General features: G+C 43.7%; 1 protein-coding gene across 3 annotated transcripts in view; it reads left to right on the top strand.

Moving 5' to 3' along the window:
• LOC128328325 (acetyl-coenzyme A synthetase 2-like, mitochondrial) overlaps positions 1–22,828 on the top strand; it is a 47,057-nt gene that overhangs the window by 10,458 nt on the left and 13,771 nt on the right. For all 3 annotated transcript variants that reach the window (XM_053258207.1, XM_053258215.1, XM_053258197.1), the window contains exons 2-8: positions 7,287–7,383; positions 8,130–8,329; positions 9,471–9,646; positions 14,861–15,013; positions 21,269–21,416; positions 21,943–22,080; positions 22,556–22,648. In XM_053258207.1, coding sequence (XP_053114182.1) covers positions 8,143–8,329; positions 9,471–9,646; positions 14,861–15,013; positions 21,269–21,416; positions 21,943–22,080; positions 22,556–22,648 — 895 coding nt within the window. In that variant the 5' untranslated portion in view covers positions 7,287–7,383; positions 8,130–8,142. The remainder of the gene's footprint in view (positions 1–7,286; positions 7,384–8,129; positions 8,330–9,470; positions 9,647–14,860; positions 15,014–21,268; positions 21,417–21,942; positions 22,081–22,555; positions 22,649–22,828) is intronic.

The raw sequence follows: 22,828 nt of genomic DNA, 5'->3' as shown, positions 1-22,828 counted from the left end.
CACTAAGGGGTCCAGGGAAGGCTTCTTTAAGAGTGGCCTAACCATTGCCTCCTTCAGGCAGTGGGGCACCCTACCCTCCCTCAGCGATGCATTTATGACATTAACTAGGCTACCTCCCACAATCTCCCTGCTAGACAAAAGAAACCAAGTCGGGCAAGGATCCAGAGAACAGGTTGTAGGCTGCACTGCCCCAAGCAGCTTGTCCACATCCTCAGGAGTCACAGATCGAAACTGATCCAATCTAATACTGCAAGAGGGATTGCTGGACACCTCTTCCATAGACCCTGCAGAAATAGTGGAGTCCAAGTCAGCCCAAATACAGGAGATCTTATTCGCAAAGAACCCATTAAAGGCATCACAGCAGAGCAACTCTGGGGACTGATTGGAAGTAGAAGGAGCAGAAAGCAAACTCCTCACAACCCAGGATAGCTCCGCCAAGCGTGAACCTGCAGCTGCAATGCGCGCAGACCAGAATCTCTTTTTCGCTGCATGCACTGCCACCGCATAAGCCTTCAAATGGGTCACATGTTGCATCCTGTCAGATTCGAACCGAGTTCTCCTCCACTTGTGCTCTAGTCGCATACGCAACCGCTTCAGCCTCCACAGCTCCTCAGTATACCAAGGGGCCATTTTTGCAGCAGGTCGGAAGGGACGCTTAGGAGCAATCATGTCTACTGCCCTGTTGAGTTCCCTGTTCCAGGTTCCCACCAGGGCATTGACAGAATCACTGGCTGCACCAACGTCTAAATCCTCCAAGGCTTTTTGAAATCCCACTGGGTCCAGCAGCCTTTTTGGACGGACCATCCAAATAAGTCCACCACTCCTGCAGGGGTGGATTGCGGCTGTGAGACCAACCTTAACCAGGTAGTGGTCCATCCATGACAATGGGGAAACCACTGGATCCCCCACCCAAGGAACACACCCCTGATCTGAACAAAAGATCAAATTGAGTGCATGGCCAGCAAAATGAGTTGGTTCAGAAACTAATTGGGATAGGCCCATAGTTGTCATGGCTACTATGAACTCCTGAGCCGCACCAGACAAGCCAGCCCCAAAGTGGATATTGAAGTCCCCCAGCACCAAAAGTCTAGGAGACTCCAACACCAACTCCATGACCATCTCTGTCAGCTCACTTAGGGAGTCAGTTGGGCAGCGGGGTTGATGGTACACCAACAGAATCCCCAATCTATCCCTAGTTCCCAGCCTCAAAAATATGCACTCAATATAAGTCAGCTGTCTCACAGGGGCCCTGGTAAGGGAAATTGTATTCTTATGGACCACAGCCACTCCACCCCCCCTCCCCGCCCACTTCCCCTGGCCTGCTCCACGACAGAGTAACCTGGTGGGAGAAGCTGAGCCCACACTGGACCACTCACCTCTCCCAACCAGGTCCCAGTTATACATGCCAAGTCAGCTCCCTCATCCACGATCAAATCATGGACAATTTCGGTCTTATTCTGAACTGACCTGGCATTGCAGAGGAGCAAGGCCAGATTCTGTGGGTCTTTGGAGTTGCTCCCCAAGGCCTGAGAGTTGACAGAGCAGTTGGAAGTGGAAACAGTTACTAAATTACTGACTTCCCTTCCCCTGTAACGGCCAGCTGCTCTGCCAGCACCAATTCTTCTATTCCCCACCACTACAGTAATAGCTGCCCCCGAACTGCCAGGCACACCCCCAGCACCATTCCACTCAAGAGAGCCCAAACACATGTCTGCAAAAGGCCTGGCCCAACCCAGCCCCCCAGCCCTCAGCCCCACCCCCGAAGACCCAGCCCCAAAGGCCCACCCCCTTTGGCGGCTATGAACTCCTGAGTTCATCATACATGAAGGTTTATATACCACTTTTCAACAAAAGTTCTCAAAGTGGTTTAAACAGAAACATAAATAATAAATAAGGTGGTTCCTTGTCCCAAAAGGGCTCACAATTTAAAAAGAAACATAAAATAGACACCAACAACTCCCACTGGAGGAATGTGCTGTGGTTGGATAGGGCCTGTTGCTCTCCCCATTAAACTGAAGAGATGCACCACTTTAAAAGGTGCCTCTTTGCTCAATTAGCAGAGTTGTTATCATTGTCATAATTATTATTTTTACGATTATTTTATTTACATAGATATTTGTGTAATTTGTTTAGTTTGTTAAAAATGATGCTTTGTACCGTCCCTATTTTGCCTGCTGTGAGGTACTATGCAATCATCAGCAACACCTCGTTATTAATTCATATGTTAATTAGTATCTGATTATTAATGTTGGAACATTAATGAAACTGCTTAATAGTACAATAAGTTCAAAAGTGACCCCAGTTGGAAATGGGCTCTTCCTTATTGGAGGAAAGTTTTATTTAAAGCCTTGTTTCTGCTGCACAAGCAGCATTTACAGCCCAACCGCACCCTTACTACAGAATGTTCTAACAGGAAGGAAGGAAGGAAGGAAGATCAAAGAGAAAATTAGAGTGAACAGAAAAAGACAGACAAGGATAGAGAAAAAACAAGAGAAGGAAGGAAAGAAAGGGGAAATGTGAGATGAAAATTCCATCCATGTTATGTAAATCCACACATACTCTGTGTACAGTGTATACATGTACAGAGCTATATACATGTACAGTTTTTCACATCTTATGTTGTGCATACAGCAGTACACTTCCTATCAGTACCATGCATTTGAGGGACCTGTACTCGGATTCACTTTTAAAATAACTGCATGTATACTCATTCACACAATAATGTACATTTGTACAGACACCTGATGAATGCACATAAAACATAATGTCTGATAGGGCTAGGGTCAGAGAGGATGCTAGAAAAACTGAAGTGCCTTGAAAAGAATGGGAGAGAGTAAGAAAAAGGCTCTAATATATAGGTGACTCTCGTTATTTGTGGGGGTCCTTCCAGCCTACAACTGCAGATAGCAAAACTGTGAATAATGAAACCTTAAGTCAAAGGGAATGAGAGTTTCTTCACCCCTTACAGCCTGATTGGTTGGTAGGTTGGCCAAAGAGGCAGCATGGAATTGACTCCATTTCCAGTAAACACACACAGGGGAGTTTCCCCAGCCCACAGTTGAAGTCCAACACTTAGCAGCACAAACCCTTGGCCTGACTGGCTGGTAGGTTGTCCAAAGAGGGAGCACATAATTATATCCAGTTCAAGAAAACACACACAGAGGAGTTGCTTCACTCCACTGCTGGAGTTAACAGCACTCCATCTCTCTCCAGTCTCTCACCTGCAGCAGCACAAAATCAGTTTTAAAAAGCAGTGGAGGTCAATCACTCCGCCGCTGGAGTTTGCAGCACTCCATCTCCAGTCTTCTGCTTGGAGTACAGAGCAGGTAGCAGAAGCAGGCCCTGCAGAGGCAGACCCGCTGCCGGCACTATCACAGTCACCATCCTCTTCCTCCTCGAAGCCATGGAAGGTGGAGGTGTCACTTTCCGGTTATGACTCTGCAGGTGTGGTGTGGGGGGCGGGTGCAGCTATCTTTTCAAAGTAGCTGTTGATGGTCTTTTGCTACCCCTTGCTTTGCAGAGCCTGGTAGGTGTCCTTAGAGGGTTGCAAAGTAGCCTCTAGCTGCCTTTTGAACTTGATCCTGTGCTCCATCAGGGGATCAAGTTTGAAGACTTTGCCAGCCAAGGGATTACCTATCTGCAGAATCTGACAGCCCCTCTGTGGTGAAGGGCTTAGGGAGCATCTCTTCCTCGTTCTACTCTTCTTCCTCACTCTCAGGAGCTGCTTGGATGATGTCCTCCAATTCTTCCTCTGTCAACTCCTCCAAATGGGATTGGAGGAGTTCCTCCACCTCATGCGGCTAGATGTCTTGCAGGCTTCTCCACCAACAGTGCACACAAAGTTGGTGATCCGCTCAACCTCATCAGCTACTGATGGAACTGCTGCAGCTACTGAAGAGGTGACTGCCACAGGCCACAACCTTTTCCACACGGCATTCCATGTGTGAGATTTGATCTCTGCAAGAGATGCTGTGATGTTCTCAATGCAGTTCATGATGCTGTAGCTCCTCCAGCAATCGCTGACTGACCGAGAGGGATTAGCTTCCATAAGATCCAGCCTCCTCCTGAAGGTGTGGGGAATGTAATACAACTTGAAAATCACAATCAGACCTTGATCCATCGGTTGAATCAAGGAGGTGGTGTTTGGCAGCAAGAAGGTGATCTCCAGGTGTGGGTGTGTGAACTGCAGAGTCTCAGGATGTCCAAGGGCATTGTCAAGTACCAGGAGGACTTTGAAGGCTGGGTTCTTGGGGGCCAGATATCTCCATACCTCATGCAGAAAGCAGTTGTTGACCCAGTCAGAGAAAAACACTGCAGTCACCCATGCTCTCCTGTTGGGTCTCCAGAAGACAAGAAGCTGATTTTTATTCTTCCCTTTCTGAGCACAAGGGTTCTCTTTGCCTTTCAGGGCATGAGTATAGGAACATGGGCTTCACCATGCAGTCCCCTGCAGCATTGTCACATACCAGCAGAGTGAGGCAGTCCTTGGCTGTGTTGAAAACTAGAGCAGTTCTTTCTTTTTTGCTGATGGAGTGGAATGGCATCTGCTTCCAGAACAGGCCTGTCGTATCACCATTGAAGACCTCTTTGCCTGGAAACCATGCACAGTGCCCGCTGCTTGATTGCCTTCCACCACAAAATGCTGTAGAGCCACAGCACTTTCTCACGAATGACAGGTCCACCCAGTGGCATGCTTCTCTGGGCTTGGTCCTCTATCCACAAACTGAGGGCCTTTCTTATCCATTCCACGTGGGAATCGTGTGGATGGAATGGAACCTTAAGACTAGATGTGCCGGACACCACACTCGCATGGATACTGGCTTCACTTTTCTTGATGGAATGGACAGTGGACTCATGGATGCTATAATAGTGTGCAATGGATGCTGCGCTGTCCCCATTTTGGGGGACATTTGCTCATTTTGGCTGTGGAGGAAGGAAAACATTGTACAATGCTGTACCGTACAGTAATTTTGCAAGACAATCCCCCCATTGATAAAGTACAGTACAATAATTGATTATTAAAACCAATTTTAATGGATATTTTAAAATCACTTTTAATGGATGTAGTACTGTACAGCACAGTACTACTTGAAATCAATTTTAATGGCTACAGTACTTGAGATCAATTTTCAATGGATACTGTACAGTATTTGAAACCAGTTTTCATGGATACAGTATTTAAAAGCAATTTTAATGGATACTTAAAAGTCAATTGAATTTTAACTGCAATTTAAACTAACAACAGTTATACAGTACTATACTGTAATTAATTATCAAGATTAACATTGAAATTTGAATTTGAATTTTTTAATTAGAAAATAAAACCTCATCAAGATTTAAACTGAATGTATTAAAGTGATACTCAGGGCTGCACAATGCTGCAAGAGGCTCCTCCAAGAAGCTCCACAAGAATGGCTCAAGAACAGCCCCCAGAGGTTTGCAAAGGCTCCACAGAAATATCACCAAAAGGGCTGCAAAAAGCTCTAGAGCAATGTCTCCCCAAGGCTCCCCAAGGCTACCAAACGCTCTTTAAAATGTTTTTTGAAGCACAAAAAACCCTCAACAGGCAGACCAAAGCACCCATCTTCCATGCTCCCTCAACTCCTCTCACAACCCACAAGCACATGCAGGAAGAGCACAATCATATAAGGATGAAACTGTGTGCCCATAACCATGGATATGCAAAATCGCTGTATCGCAGATAACGAGGTTGGGTGTGTATTTCCTGACCATGGATATGCGAAACCACAGATAATGGAACTGTGGATAATGAGGGCCACCCGTACATTTTGTATAAGGTTATGAAGATTGAAAGGCAAGTGTCTTTCATCTTTATTTTCTGTTTCTTTTTTCTTTTTCTTTTCTCCTCAACTTCTTTTCAAGAAGCAACATATTTGCTTATTAAAGTCCATAGGCCCAACTGCATGAAAACTTAGTTTCCATTAAACAATTGCGTTTTTTGCACCACACAAAATGTGTTCAGCTGCACGTTAGAATACACCTTGGAAATCTTCAACCAGAGGCTGGGAAATTAGACTTGGAAAAGAATATTTGCCAATGCACTTAATAGAATGGATAGAATAATTATCTGAAATATTCTCTTCAATTATAATTAATGCATTGGCAGACATTCTTTTCTAAGGCCCATTTGTTGAGGATGCTCTAGTTCTGGATCTCCTGCATCAAGAGGGAAGGACTGGGTGAAGGGTGGGCCAAAACAAACCATGTTTTTGATCATCTGTGAAGCAAATCTCTGCTTGATTTTTTAGAAGCTTTGTTAAATTCAAACTTGGCTCCATGTTGCGTCTGACACAGCGCACAGTGTTACAGTTAGAGGGGAAAACATACATGTATATCAGATAAGCAAAGTGATCATTCACAACAAGGCAAACCTCAAGAGTCATTTTAGTTAAAGGGGGAAAATATGTAAGGGAAACAAAACAGAAAACCATAAGCATATAAGAATGCACATGTGAAGATGATGCAAATTTAACTAATACTTGGCTTAGCTAGTGACTGAAAATACCAATCAGGATGAATATGAGTTGTTATAAGAAGTCAGGTTATTACCAGTGTGAGTTTAAAGCTAAATGTCCTTTCTCTCTGAAAAGTTCTGTTCAGGTACAGATGCTCTATGTGTACTGAAATAAGATTGCACAGGAATGCAAAACAACCAAAAACAATCACCAGAAGTAGACATTTTAAAGGATTCTCTGTGTTTGATGGCATAATACTCCACAACCTATATGGTTTAGAACCGATCAAAGGTTTTTGAGTTATATTTCAAATTGGATAAATGACAAAGAAGCATTCTAATTAAGAAGGAAGAGGGCACTTGTTCATGAAGACTTGATCAATGTTTTGGCTTGTGGCTGTAACATTAAAGAACTTGAACTTGACTTGATCAACACTTTTTAGGAAGTGCCTATAGGTCTCTGTCTTAAATTGCAGACCCTGATAATCTTGCACAGTGTGTTGTGTTGTGTTGTGTGTGTGTGTGTGTGTATAGACAGATAGATATACACCTATAGAAGAAACAGCAGCAAAATCTGTAAGTATAGAAGCCTTTGGTTGAGAGAAATATGAACATTAATATAGTAGATAAGCATGTGTCAATTTTCTCCATAATGATAGCTAAGCATTGCCTTTGTAGTGTAGTCATCAACTCTGTTCCTGCTTAGCACTCAGCTGTCAGCAATGACTTTGTGATGGTTGAAGTAAAACAGACTGACAAAGATGCTACAGATGGTTGAGCCTGTAATGATGAGTGTCATCATCTCTTTCAGTCAACTGTTTAGATCGACATGTCCATAAAGCTCCAAATAAAGTTGCCCTGATATGGGAGAAAGATGAACCTGGACAAGAGGACCAAATTACATACAGGTCAGCATCATTACTTACCTTTGTGCACATGGGCAGGGGAGGGGGAGCTGGACACCTACTCAGTTTCCCTCCAATTTGTTTCAGTCATAAGTAGCTGCTTGACCATTGGTCCATCAAGCTTAGTATTGTCTGTACTGATTGGCAGCAGCTGTCCAGGATTTCAGACAAGGTTAGGAACATAGGAAGCTGCCATATACTGAGCCAGACCATTGCTCTATCTAGCTCAGTATTGTCTTAACAGACTGGTTCTTTCTCAGCCCTTCTTGGAGATGCAAGGGACTGAACTTCGGACCTTTAACATACAAAACATGTGCTCTGTCAATGAGCTACAATTCCCTTTTTGGTATCCTTAAACTGGTGAAAAAATCAGGATGCTGTAAGTTTGTAATCTGCATGTAATGGCAAGAAACCTGTTGTGTAGATTTCAGCATCCAATTTCCAGTCTTGTCTGGTCTTCTGTATGGGCTAAAGTACCTGAGCTGAAATATCTGAATTGATATTGTATTATTTTATGCCAAGTCAGATAAATGATCCAGCCCGGTCATGTCAGCCCTGTTTGGCAGTGGCTTTCAGGCAGAGGTCTTTCCCATTCCTCTTACTAAGTTTTAATGGAAGATACCAGCGACTGAAACTGGCAGCTCATAAATGCTCCATTAGTTCTTGCCCTCCCTTAACATGATTCAGTGGGGGTTAGTGGAATAATGAAAGAGAGTGGATCAAAACTGCTGAGTGTTTTCTTGGAACAGAGAATTGCTGGAGATGACATGCCGCCTTGGGAACACCTTGAAACGACAGGGAGTAAAGAAGGGTGACCGGGTCGCCATCTACATGCCCTCATGTCCTATGGCTGTGGCAAGCATGTTGGCCTGTGCCCGGATCGGAGCCATACACACTGTGGTATTTGCTGGATTCAGCTCTGTTGCATTGGCTGAAAGGATCCAAGATGGTAAGCATTACCTCTGCTGCAGATGTGTTCTGTTTTACAAAGGGTTTGTGTGTCCTTCAGTCTTCTTTTAGGGGCATTAGCACCCTTCTGTTTAGTCTCAGTGACCAATTGAGTTCACATAAGTTGCAATTATACATGAGTCTTTTTGTCTCCAAGTTCATCCCAGCAAAACTCCTTACTCAAATCTAAGAAAAGGTTTTTGTCCGAATTTAAGACAAGTTCCTCCACTCCCAGTTATTTCCCATTAAATATTGAGGTGTGTGTGTGTGTGTGTGTGTGTGTGTGTGTGTGTGTGTGTGTGGTCACCTTAGATTCAGAGTTCTCTTTCTTTTCTGTCACCTTCCATTCAGGTAAATACGGCATTTACTAGGGTGCCCTCTTCTCCAGTACTGGTAGAAAGAAAAGAGCTGGGAAAGATATATAGTCCTTGGGATATCTTCTTTAGCCTTATTATTAGCTGACATGTTAACATAGGCGGTTCTGAGCTGCCCATGCTGCTGTGGGCATCTAAGGAACCACCAGAGAGCAAATACTTAAAGCAGCACTTCTCAAACTCTGGGAGCCCTACTTACATTGGAAACAGTGGCTGACATGCTGCATAGCACGACGTCAGTGTTTCTGGCCTGCCAATGCTGCTGAGCATATGAAAAGAAGCCCTGATGGTATTGTGCAAGAGCACACTTCTGCAACTACTTAAAACAGTGCACAGGCACTGCATCAGACAACTTCCACGGTTTCCAGCTGAAGTTGTGTGACACAAGTGACTGCATACTGTTTTAAGTATTTATTATTATTAATTATTATTATTATTATGCCATCTTTATAGCTAGTGTGTATGGCTCATGTGCACACTGCCAGGGCTAGCGTTCACATGCACAGCAGCCTTGACAGGTTGGAAATGCCAGTGGTGTATTGCGCAGCATGCCAGCCAATGTAAGCAGTACACCTGGGAGCAGGAATGCTGCATTGTTGCACAAAGGTGTATCTGTTAGCCACCATGGAATGCAGGATGCTGGACTAGGAAGATCTTTGGTTTGATCCACGAGGGCTGCTTATGTTCTTAAACAAAGGAAAGTAGATGAGCTGAAGGGAAAGGATACAATGGTGAGAGACTGAATTTCTTCTCTTTTACCTTCTCCAGCTCAGTCTGAAACAGTAATCACAGTGAACCAGGGCTTGCGAGGAGGCAAGGTTGTTCAACTAAAGAAGACAGTGGATGAGGCTGTGAAACTGTGTCCAATGGTGAAGCGAGTTTTTGTTTCTAAGAGGACGGAAGAGAATGTTCCCATGTCAGACCTGGATATACCACTGGAAGAGGTGAGAGCTATGTCCTGTCCTGGGAAAAGAGATCCAGGACCTTACTAGGGGATGGTGCCTTAGCTCAATACGGGGCGGAGCCACCATTGGGCGAATGGGTTCAAGGAACCCGAGCCACCACCAATCAGGTGCTGCGAGCGTTGTCCCAGACAGGCCCCCCACCTCTGACGTCAGACATGGGGGGCATTATTTTGGTCCTAAATGGGGCCGCGCAGCCCCGTTTGGAACTGAAATCAGCCTGCGCTGCATTGGCATACGACACCAAGGATTACAGTATTATGCTAGCGGAGGAACTCTTGTGACTGTTCCTATGCAATATAACGTTAGCATTCCTTGGTCAGGTCCAAGGGCTCACTGACCAGACATTGCCTTAGGACAACCATAGTGAGAAATCACTCACAATAACCAAGATTGTTATTGTTAATTTTGTAACAATATCAAAGACAAGAGGAATGTCAGTGTCTACTTTACATCCTGCCTGCAGTGGACAGAGATTCCCTGGTGGGGGAGGAGGGTGAGCTGGGTTGAACTAGTTGGAAAAGAGAGTCTGACTATGGACATTTCCAAGAGAAATGAGGAAGGGGAAAAGGTTACCACATGAACAACTTAAAAGGGATGGGATTCTGAACAGTATAAGCTTTCTCATCCCCTTTGATGGGTATTTGTTTAGATGATAGCATGTCTTATCTCTTATAGTTAGCCTATGATAGTTTCACACAACCAATCTAATATCAAGCAGCTGTTGCAGGTATCATGTATCAGCTAAATGTAGAGCAATATAATAAGAAGTCTAGTTAATATCAGATCAAGCTTGGTGTCCCCTCTCCATGATATTTAGTTTTGAGAAATGCCAGTGGGTCAATAGCTGAATTCCTAAAGACTACATCTGCTCAAGGAAGGCCACTAGCCTGACAAAGTTTACCATTAAAAAAAACAAACACAACCCCAACCTGTTCTCACTTCTGTGCAGTTTGACATGCAGAAATTTACCACTGGGAGCTCTTACTACTAATACCCGTGGTTGGGGTTGTTTTTATTGTACTGAGTTGAGCCAGGACCATTTGCAGATATGGGCTCTCCTGAGTGGGATATTGCAGGGAGTGCATCCAGTAGTTCTGGGACTGCTATTGCTGTAGTGGTGGGGAATAGAAGAATTGGTGTAAGCAGAGCAGCTGGCTATTACAGGGGAAGGGAAATCAGTAATTTAGTAACTGTTTCCACTTCCAGCTATTCTGTCAACTCTCAGGCCTTGGGGAGGAGCTCCAATTTCCTTGGCCTTGCTCCTCTGCAATGCCAGGTCAGTTCAGAAAAAGATTGAAATTGTCCATGACTTGATCATGGACGAGGGAGCTGACCTGGCATGTATAACTGAGACTTGGTTGGGGGAGGCGAATGGTCCAGTGTGGGCTCAGCTTCTCCCTCCAGGTTATTCTGTTGTGGAGCAGGTTAGGGGAAGTGGGCGGGGTGGGGTGGAGTGGGGTGGGGTGGGGGTGGAGTGGCTGTGGTCCATAAGAATACCATTTCCCTTACCAGGGCCCCTGTGATTCAGCTGACTTATATTGAGTGTGTATTTTTGAAGCTGGGAACTAGGGATAGATTGGGGATTCTGTTGGTGTACTGATCACCCCGCTGCTCAACTGACTCCCTAACTGAGCTGTCTGAGCTGGTTGCGGAGTTGGTGTTGGAGTCTCCCAGGCTTTTGGTGCTGGGGGACTTCAATATCCACATTGGGGCTGGCTTGTGTGGTGCGGCTCAGGGAGTTCATAGCAGCCATGACAACTATGGGCCTATCCCAACTAGTATCTGAACCAACTCATGTTGCTGGCCACATGCTCAGTCTGGTCTTCTGTTCGGATCAGGGGGATGTTCCGTGGGTGGTGGTTTCCCCATTGTCATGGACGGACCACTACCTGGTTAAGGTTGGTATCATGGCCACAATCCACTCCTGTAGGGGTGATGGACCAATTAGGATGGTTCGCCCAAAAAGGCTGCTGGACCCAGTAGGGTTCTAAAAGGCCTTGGAGGGTTTTGAAGTTGGTGCTGCCGGCGATTCTGTCGATGCCCTTGTGGGAACCTGGAACAAGGAACTTACCATAGCAGTAGACATGATTGCTCCTAAGCGTCCCTCCAGACCTGCTTCAAAATTGGCTCCCTGGTATACCAAGGAGTTGCGAGGGTTGAAGCGGCTGGGTAGGTGACTGGAGCGCAGGTGGAGGAGAACTCGACTCGAATTTGACAGGATACAGCATGCGACCCACTTGAGGGCTTACGTGGAGGCAGTGCATATGGCAATAAAGAAGTTTTGGTCGGCTCACATTGCTTTTGCAGGTTCACGTTCGGCAGAGTTATCTTGGGTAGTGAGGAGTCTAATTTCTACTGCTTCTGTTTCTAATCGGCTCCCGGAGGTGCTCTGCTGTGATGCCCTCAGTGGGTTCTTTGTGGATAAAATCTCCTGTATTCGGGACAACTTGGATTCCACTTTTTCTGCAAGGTCTATGGAGGAAGTGTCCAGCAATCTTTCTTGCAGTTGGAGTTCTTGCAGTTAGGTTGGATCAGTTTCAATCTGTGATTCCTGAGGATGTGGACAAACTGCTTGGGACAGTGCGGTACACCACTTGTTCTCTGGACCCTTGCCCGACTTGGCTGCTTCGATCTAGCAGGGAGATTATTCGAGGAGGCCTAGTGAATATCATAAATGCATTGCTGAGGGAGGGTAAGGTGCCTCCATGCTCAAAGGAAGCGATTATTAGACCTTTTCTTAAGAAGCCTTCCCTGGATCCCTCGGCAATGGATAGTTATAGGCCAATCTCTAATCTCCGTTGGTTGGGCAAGGTGATAGAGAGGGTGGTGGCCGACCAGCTCCAGGTGGAAAAAAAAGATAATCAGGAGAAATGATTGGGAGAAAGCTGATTATCTAGACCCATTTCAAACTGGCTTTAGAGCTGGCTATGGGGTTGAGTCAGCCTTGGTTGGCCTGATGGATGACCTATACTGGGGAATCCACAGAGGGAGTGTGACTCTGTTGGTTCTCTTGGATCTCTCGGCAGCGTTCGATACCATTGACCATGGTATCCTTCTGGGTTTCCTGGGGGATAGGAGGCACTGCTCTGCAGTACGCTCCTATCTCTCGGGCAGATTCCAGATGGTGGAGCGTGGTTGCTCTTCTAAACAAGAGCTGTTATATGGAGTCTGTCAGGGCTCCATTCTGTCACCAATGCTTTTCAATATCTACATGAAACCACTGGGTGTGGTCATCAGGAGATTTGGTGCTGGGTGTTATCAGTATGCTGATGACACCCAAATCTACTTCTCTCTTTCATCTGCTTCATCAGGAAATGGTGTTCATTCCCTAAATGCCTGCCTACAGGCAGTAATGGGCTGGATGAGGGAGAACAAATTTAAGCTGAATCCAAGCAGGATGGAGGTGCTCATTGTTGGGGCTCAGAATCTGAGGGATGAGTTAGATCTCCCTGTGCTGGATGGGGTTACACTCCTCTGGATGGAGCAGATGTGCAGCTTGGGGGTACTCCTGGATCCAGTCCTCACCCTGGTATCTCAGGTGGAGGCTGTGGCCAGGAGTGCTTTTTATCAGCTTAGGCTGATCCGACAGCTGCGTCCATTCCTTGAGGATGATGATCTCAGAACAGTGGTGCACCAGTTGGTAACCTCCAGGCTTGACTACTGTAATGCGCTCTACGTGGGGCTGCCTTTGTATGTAGTTCAGAAACTTCAGTTTGTTCAAAATGCAGCAGCTAGGCTGGTCTCCGGGGCAACTTGGAGAGACCATATTACGCATATTCTAAAACAGCTGCATTGGCTGCCGATACGTTTCCAGACAAAATACAAAGTGCTGGTTATTAACTTTAAAGCACTGAACGGCTTAGGTCCAGGTTACCTTAGAGAGCACCTTCTTCAGTCTGATTCCCACCGCACACTAAGATCATCTGAGGAGGTCTGGCTCCATTTGCCACCAGCTCGTCTGGTGGCGACCCAGAGGTGGGCCTTCTCTGTAGCCGCTCCTAGATTGTGGAATGCACTCCCTGCAGTAATCCGTAATTTGAATTCTTTATTGGCATTGAGGAGAGCCCTAAAGACCTACCTGGTCGGCCTGGACTTCCAGGGTTTTTAAATTGTTTTAAAGAGTTTTCAGTGTATTGGGTTTTTATAATGTTTTGAATTATTTTTAGCTGTTTTATTGTATGTTAACATTTTTATTCCCGATCACAAGATTGATTTTAACTGTTTTATGATATTTGTGAACCACCCTGAGCTATTATGTAAGGGCGGTCTAAAAATCGAAATAAATAAATAAATAAATAAATAAAACAAATATTTATATACTGCTCTTCAACCAACATTCTCAAAGTGGTTTACATAGATAGATAGATAAATAAGATGGTTCCCTGTCCCCAAGGAGCTCACAGTCTAAAATGAAACTTAAGATAGACACCAGCAACAGTCACTGGAGGGATGTTGTGTTGGGGGTTGGACAGCGCCAGTTGCATCCCTGCTCAAGAAAGAGAACCACCATTTAAAAAGGTGCCTCTTTGCTCTATTAGCAGGGAAATCGAGAAGGACAAATCTTCATTTACTTAATTATTGAGCATCTTGCTTAATTCTGATGTCTCAGAAATTAATTAATGTCTCAGAAATTGGCACAAGAGCAGGGCTAGTTAAAAAGTTGTTGATCCTAGATGGAATACGGGATTATCACTAAGGATGGAATATTGCCTATCAATCTTGTCCTTACCTCTGGATTGGAAGGTTACCAGGGCCTTATTAGTTCTGCCCCCATATCTTCAGACACACATTCAGCTCGGATCTCAAAACTAAACTCAGTGCTCCTGTCTCTTTAATTACCCTTTGCTTGAAACACAGATGAAGAGGAAAGGGTGGGAATTTTATGTTAGAGACAGATGAGTGGTAGGAGCAGAAAGTTAGCAAATATCTATGAAAGAGAAGAAGTGAGCTGTGTGGAAACCTCATGAGTTTTGAGAGTGCAGCAGGTATAACCCACATATCTTCAAGCTTTTCCCTCTAACTAGATTTTTTTTAAAAAAATGAAAGTTTGGGGTGGGAACTAAGTGGTGGGCAGGTGGGCACTTTCCTACTAAGCTTCATTATTAATTTGGCCCTTGGTACAGGGGAAACAAAAGGAGACCTGGGGGCTATGAAGAGAGCCTACTGAGAGAACTTCTCTGCTTCCTGTGACAGGAGATGATGAAAGAGGATGTCACCTGTGAGCCTGTTGCTTTGGAGAGTGAAGATTTCCTGTTCCTCCTCTACACTTCAGGCAGTACTGGAAAACCCAAAGGGCTGGTCCACTCCCAGGCAGGCTATTTGCTGTATACTGCCATCACACACAAGGTAAAGACATACAGATATACGCAGTAGAGACACCGGGCAATTCCACAGAAGATGCAATAAGAAAAGCGGATGAAATAAACAGTGTTCCTTCTAACAGGGATTTCCAGATGTTATTGACTACAACACCCAGGATTCCCAGCTGCAGTGGCTTTTGCTTGGGGATTATGGGAGTTGTAGTGAACAACATCTGTTAATCCCTGTTTGAGGAACACTGGAAATAAGTGTATGTGTAATAAGTATATATATAGGATTATAGTAGCCTTTGTTTGGAAGCCTGATCCTAATTATGCTTTCTTGGAAATAAGTGCTGTTTCATTTCAGTGGGATTTGCTTCTGAGTAAATGTGTTTAGATCAGCATCGGAGTCAAGTCTGCAGATCCTTTCATCACAAGATGCGTTTTGACACCTCCAGCTGGAATTGTTTGGCTCAGGACCACCCATAGTCCTTAGAGGCACACGTTTGAGCAGTGTTACTATAAGTTTTCTCTGGTAACTTGGTTTCGACATACTCTAGTCTGTGTCAGAGTGAAGTGAGGAAGAAATCCGGGAAGCCAAACTGAACCAAAGACGTATTTCTTCCCTTCACAGCTTGCGTACAATATGCCTATTCACTACTGGCGGAGAAGAAAGCAAGATCACATGCAGAGAAATTTAGCTGCTTTTCAGGAATGCAGGGAGATGTCAAGATAGTAGAAACTCAGCACAGGGCACAACTACTACTTGTGATAATGGGAGATCCATGACTGATCTTTTGGCATTTTTTCCTTTTTGAGGAAATGCATGCTCAAGTGGCTACAGATATGTATTCATTGCCTTTTCATCCCACCCTTCCTCCAAGGAGCTCAGAGTGGTGTACATGGTCTTCCTCCTTTGATTTTCACAACAACCCTCTGAGATAGCTTAGAGTGAGTGAGAGTGCCTTGCCCATCATCATTCAACGAGCTTTGTAAGTCATCACTTAGTGGGGACTTGAATCTAGGTCATTTATTATTTTGGGAAAGAGAGCCGAAGCAGGTCTCTATTCTCTCAGTGCTTTATTTTTAACTAACTCTAATGCAAAAGCAAGTGCATCCCCTATTGGTGACATCATTCTGTCTCTATATTTGGTTAACTCTTTCTGCCGCAAATCTCACTAGTCCTAGTCTAACATCCTAACCACTATACCACGCTGCTATAGGAGCTATGTTGCGGGTTGGAATGCTCAACTCTTTCCCCACAAGCTGTTTTTTGTATAAAAAATGGCCACCAGCTGCTTTCGTACCTGTGGATTCCCATATTTTCCCTGTGGATGGGGAAACAGCTGGGAGGACAATTTTTTATTGTAAAAATGCTCTGACACCCTGCTGTGATTAAATGTGCAGTTCCCAGTCTTGCATTTTCCATTAAAAAATAATAATACCAGAAGATTGATTGTGGATCTCCTGGTGTCAAGTGTAATTTTTTTAAAAATTAAAAATTTTATACGGCCCAAAATGCAAGTCTCCGGGCAGCTTACAACAATACAATAAAAACAACAAATAAAAAGGTTAAAACATTACAACAATTTAAAATTTAAAAGGTTAAAACTATTAAAAATCAAACAATTAAAACATATCTAATTAAAAGCCTGGGTGAACAAATGTGTCCTGATTGCCTTTTTAAAAGTTGTAAGAGATGAGGAGGCTCTTATTTCAGCAGGAAGCATGTTCCAAAGCCTTGGGGCAGCAACGGAGAAGGCCTGTCCCAGCCACCAGATGAGCCGGTGGCAACTGCTGACAAACCTCTCCAGATGATCTCAATGGGCGGTGTGGTTCACAGCAAAGAAGACATTCTATTAAATACCCAGGGCCCAAGCTGTTTAGGGCTTTATGGGTTATAACCAAGATGTTGTATTTTGTCTGGAAACTTATCGGCAACCAGTGTAGATATTTTAAGATAGGAGTGATATGGTCTCTCCGAGATGACCCAGAGACCAACCTGGCTGCTGCATTCTGGACCAACTGCAGTTTCCGGACTACGTACAAGGGGAGCCCCACACAGAGCACATTGCAGTAGTCAAGTCTGGAAGTGACCAGCAGATGTACTACTGTTCTGAGGTCATTTATCTCAAGAAACGGACACAGCTGGCATATCAGCTGAAGCTGATAAAAGGCACCTCTGGCCACTGCCTCAACCTGGGACACTAGGGAGAGGTTTTTGGCCAGAAGCACCTCCAGACTGTGTACCTGTTTCTTCTGGGGAAATGTGACTCCCATCCAGAACTGGCAGACCAAAATCATCTCCTGAGTTACGACCCCGCACAATAAGTACCTCCGTTTTATCTGGATTCAGTCTCCGCTTGTTATCTCATCCAGCCCATCACTGCCTCCAGGCAGACATTTTGGCCCTTAGTTCCAGCTGCCTTTGGAAGCCATGAGAAAGGACTGGAATGAATTCCTGCTTTTCCCTCAGTTGGAAACAACACTATTAGAGGTGCCTCTGTACTGAAATAACCCAGATAATGGCAAGTTTCCATTGCAAATACACTGACATTTCAGCCACATGCTCCCAAGCTCCTCCTCTGACATCCTAATCTGTCATCAGGAGGAATGCATTGCTACAGCAACCCCCATAATGGACTCAGAAATGGGGGGAGTGAGTGAGAAAAGAGGTTATAAAGTATTATTTTAAACAACAGCTCCAGAAGCAACAGCCAGGAAACTGGAGACAGTCTCTTAGAAAATGCTCTGGCATCAAACTAGGCAGGAAGAGAATGAACAATGGTTGGGCTCATAAAAAACAGATGTTTTGTCAACAGTCCAGTTGTTGTTAGATATATCTCCTTTTGCTCCATAGCAGTATTAGAAAGCCACAAAGAGCTGCAGTAAGAGAAGAGATGTTGGAAAAATCCTCAAAACCACGAGGAAACTGAACCAGGCTGTCCATAGACTTGTAGAGGCAGCATTTACCTGAATAGAAGATTACTCTGAATTTAAGTTGACCCACTTAGAAACAGAGGTTAAATACAGTGTATACCTATTTACCCAAATAGAACAGGACTCTGAATTTAAGACAACCCACCAATTTCTAACATCAAAGAACTTGGAATAAACAGTTTTGGATTCTGGTAAATACTGTGCACAGTTGAGGCAACAAGAGTGTCTTCTTCTGATCTGAAGAGTTTTTGTTTAATTGTAATTGCATATCAAAATCTTTATTACAGGCAAAGACGAGAAAAGGAAGAAGAAGAAAACAGAGAGAGAGAGAGAAAAAATACATCAAAATGTACCCCGTTAAATTAGAATAATAATTACACTACAGTAGATACCATAGTCCCAAAACAATTTTCCCAGTATACTTCCCTTTTAGGGAACAAATTTCCCAGTATACTTCCCTTTTGTAGGAGCTACAATTACTTGACGGAATCTAGAAGCTAAAAGAACCTGTATAAAAAATTTGTCAGATTGGCCTGGGAGATTCTTTATTATTGGCCGAATTAATTTATTATGCAGATCATGATAAAAAACACAATGCAAGAGGTCGTGGTCAGCTGTTTCGGTCTCTCTTGATCTACAAGGGAGAGACATTGTAGAGCAGGTATGTTTTTGTATCTGCCTTCTAATAGGGCTGACAGGAGGGCATTAAAGTGGGCCTTAGAAAAGACCCATTGGTATTTAGGTGCAGAGTTGCTAAGAACGATGCCAGCTACAAATTAAAGTTCTGCCTGAGAGTCCTATAGGTTCTGGGTACCTTCCTTACATCATTTTGAAGTTCTATGTCCAGGATTCATTGTTTCTGAATTTGCTTGGTCTTCTCAAATCTCAAAGAAAATAAAAGGTCTGGTGAGAACCAATAGATAATCAAAGTCATCCAGGCTTTGGCTTCAACCCTGATCATTCCGGCCTCCAATCTCAATGTCGCATTAAGGACACATCTTGGCATAAAGAAAAGTGCTCTTAAAAAGTCAGATTGTACTCTTTCAAAGAGTTCAAAATTCAGATAGGGGCCTAATTGAGCTCCATTAGGCAGTCATGCCAGCGACTGAGCTGTAAATAACTTAATAGCTGCAGGGAGAAAACTTCCTCCCTTTGTACGATGCAATCTTAAGATGGCTGCTATGCTTTGAGCTGAAGAAACAGCATGGTTGGCCTGAGTTGCTTTCTTCCCCGAAGCCTGAAAAGCCAACACCTAGATATTTAAAGCAATTGACTTGCTTGATTGCATGGCCATCCCTACTCCACTTAAATATCTTTGGTCTATTGGCAAAAACCATGATTTTCATGTTTTGATACTTAATTTCCAGCTGTTCTTCAATACAGTGCTGGGCCAGGGCCTTAAGGGCTCTCTTAAGACTAGTCTGGGTTTGTGATAAGATTGCAGCATTGCCTACATCTGATAGAATGGACAAACGCTTATTTGCCAACTTGGTTGCATGAAGGTTCAGATGTTGCAGACGTTTGATTAGGGAGTTAATAATAATACACCAAAGAATTCAAACACTTGAAAAATAGTGACCATACATTTTGCTCCATAACTCTACTTCTACAAGGACTAGAGCTTAGCTTTTAAAAAAATGAAAGCTGGGGGAATTAATAGGAAGAATCCAAATCTCAAATAGATTTGAATAGAATCTGGTGTGATTCGATTTGGACCACAGGAGTGATTTGTTCTGTCTCCAAATCACCCGAATCAGCTAGACTCGGGTACAAATCTATTTGTTCCCGAATTGATTTGCACATCCCTACTGAACAAGACAACCATGGTTAGGAGGCAATGTGACATTTACTGCCTGTGACTGAAAATTGCTCTTAAGAACACACTATGAGCACTGCAGGTTGATTATACACTGCTGTCCAACATTTGGTTTTGCAGTTTTACTGCTTCTTCTCTCATTGTCTAGGACCTGTTCACAAGCTATTTTTAAAAAAGAGGACTCCATCTCTCCTTTTATTAGAGGACGTTCTGTCAAGTGTTCATGTCCACATCTTTCATTTTTCAAGAGGGCTAAGACATCTTTGCAACTCCTGTCACTATTAGTTCAAGTCGCCAAAGGATCGGAGAAGCCTTGCCTACATAATGAGTCAAGAACTCCCCTTTTGTCCCAGTGCATTCTAGGTGAATACTGTAATTTTCCAATTATAGTATGCTTTCCCCCATTTAATAACCACCTATGTCCATGATGCAAATAATTCATGGAGATATACATTTTACGAAAAAAGGGGGGTATTATCTGTTTCACAAAGCTGCTTCTTTCTTTACCCTCTCCTTTCCCAAAACCAATGGCCTCAAATCAGCTCTGAATGATTGGTTAATCATTCCAGTTGGTGATCTGTTTGCCTCCCCATCAATGTACCATGCTACTCATATAGGATATAAGTTCCAGCAGTCCCTAACCCTGCCAGCAAAAGAACCTACTTCCTGCTGAGACAAGTTATAGCATTTGTACTAACTAGCAACAGCTCTCCTTGTCTAGGTGACTCGGGGCAAAGAAAGGGGGATGAGAAACAAGTTTTAAGTTTGGTGCATATAACAAATGGAAACAATGATTTTCCTCTGTTTCTTTTAAAAGTTAGCACTGTGTACAATACATGGGGGTGTATTATAATTAGAAAATATCCAAGTTTATTTGTGAAATGACTTGAAATAAAAGGAGTGGGCAGCATGGATTATATTTTCCCTCAGTAAACAGGTGTCCTGGCTACAAAAACATAAATGCATATTACAAAAACATAAATCATGAAGGACTGGCAAAAAACCCTCACATTATCCCCCAAGTATGGTGAGGATTTCTTATCTCCTGTATACCTGCAAGATAAGGGGGAAAGGTAGTATGAATATTAGTGATGTTTCCAGTAATGATATCCAAGGATACTCCCGATATAGACAGCAGTTGGCATCCAGACTAATGAAGTGTGTTGCATTCTAAATGAAAACAACACATGTGCTTGCATGCATTTTGGGGGTGGGCAGTTTTCACTGATCTCCCCTTCCCTCTGAAGTGTACTGTGCCACCTGAAAATATGTCCTGGAGGGCTGCACAACCTTCAAGAACATATTTTTAGGTGGCACAGAATGCTAGAAGGAAGGAGAGATTGGCGAAAGTCATCCCACACATGTGCACACTCACACTGCTTTAGTCTGGAACACAGTTGCCTGCACGCATGCTTCCTTAGTTGCATACATGTTTTGTTGGTTTGGATGTTAGCTAGGTTCTACCCAAGAGTTATTGTATAAGCTCATTGGGTGTGACAGTGAAATAATTTCAAGCTCTATCTTTTATTATCTCCTTTCCTGCAGTATGTGTTTGACTACCATGATGGAGATGTCTTTGGCTGCGTTGCAGACATTGGCTGGATTACAGGACACAGTTATGTGGTTTATGGACCTTTGTGCAATGGAGGAACTACAGTCCTCTTTGAGAGCACTCCGGTGTATCCTAATCCAGGTAAATAAGTTTTTAAAATCACTAGGCAACTGCTATGGGTAAGACAAGCTATATATGTATGGCAGTGATGGTCATCTGGCAGTACATCATTTAGATCCAACTTTTTAACCAACTTTGTCCAGGCTCAACACTGGCTCTGCCAAATTTTAATGTGTTATAAGTGGGAAAAATGTAATGAATCATTATGTCTGTATTCATTTGAATTCTGTTTTCATTTGTACTGCTGTTTCATGTGCATTCTTGGAAGGAAAAGGTCTATGAATCTATCTAGCTTCTTATTGGTTATTTCAAGTATGGTAGGAAGATGCACTACCTCTCCAAAGGCCTCTTTCCCAAACAGAAGGGGAGGTCTTGTCAGGTCAAGAGCCAAGAAGCCATCCCAGAATTATTCATTTTCAAACCAAGTTGGGTTGGGTATAATTGAAAAATAAATGATACTGAAAACTTGAAACAGAATATGGTCAGCTGGAGTATCAGAAAGGGAAGGACCACTTCCTGAGGTAACTGAGGCTGTTTCTTATTCCAGGGCGTTATTGGGAAACTGTGGAGAGGTTAAAGATAAATCAGTTCTATGGAGCCCCTACAGCTATTCGTCTACTGCTGAGATATGGAGATGATTGGGTAAAGAAATATGACAGATCTTCCCTCAAGATCCTTGGATCAGGTGGGTACCAAGCCAAATTAGATCTTTGCTACTGCATTTATGGCAAAGTCGTGCAAGAATTACTGGCCAATATCCAGACTAATGCTATTGCACAAAGGGGAATACAGTTTTCAGCCATTCTTCCTTCCCTCTACAACTGCCTGTGCCTCCTGAAAATATGTCCCTGAGAGACTCCCAGCCCTTAAGGACACATTTTTGGGAGTCACAGCTGCAGAAGGAACAGGGATTGCCAAAAATCACACACACCCCACGTCAGTTATTAATTTAGACCAATGTTTCTCAGAAGCTGGGATGGTGGAATGCAGAAATAAAGCATTAGGCAGACACACAACATTTTCACAAATGATATATAAAGAATTGAAAGTGACCAGGCAGGCAAAGGTTTGATATATATTTCAGTATGTGAAGCGCAGTTAAGACTTTACACTTACTTGGGTAGCTTATAAGCTGTTTGCCTTTTTCATTCCTCTTGCAGTGGGAGAACCTATAGACACAGAAGCCTGGAAGTGGTACTTCAGTGTGGTTGGAGATGGACAGTGCCCGGTAGTTGATACATGGTGGCAAACTGGTAAGAACACAGGAAATAATTTCACTGCCTTTAAGGAAGCAATTCTTACTTATGACTCTTTAGGCAGAAATAATTTATGTACATGTAGCGGCATGCATAGTGACTTACAAACAAATGTTCAAAGATAAATAGTTTATGCTCTTAGCGGCATGCATAGTGACTTACAAACAAATGTTCAAA

This window comes from Hemicordylus capensis, chromosome 1 (assembly GCF_027244095.1).
Source record: "Hemicordylus capensis ecotype Gifberg chromosome 1, rHemCap1.1.pri, whole genome shotgun sequence".
Lineage (NCBI taxonomy): Eukaryota > Metazoa > Chordata > Lepidosauria > Squamata > Cordylidae > Hemicordylus > Hemicordylus capensis.
The sequence above is the reverse complement of the archived record's forward strand: the minus strand, read 5'-3'. Positions and strand labels throughout refer to the sequence as shown.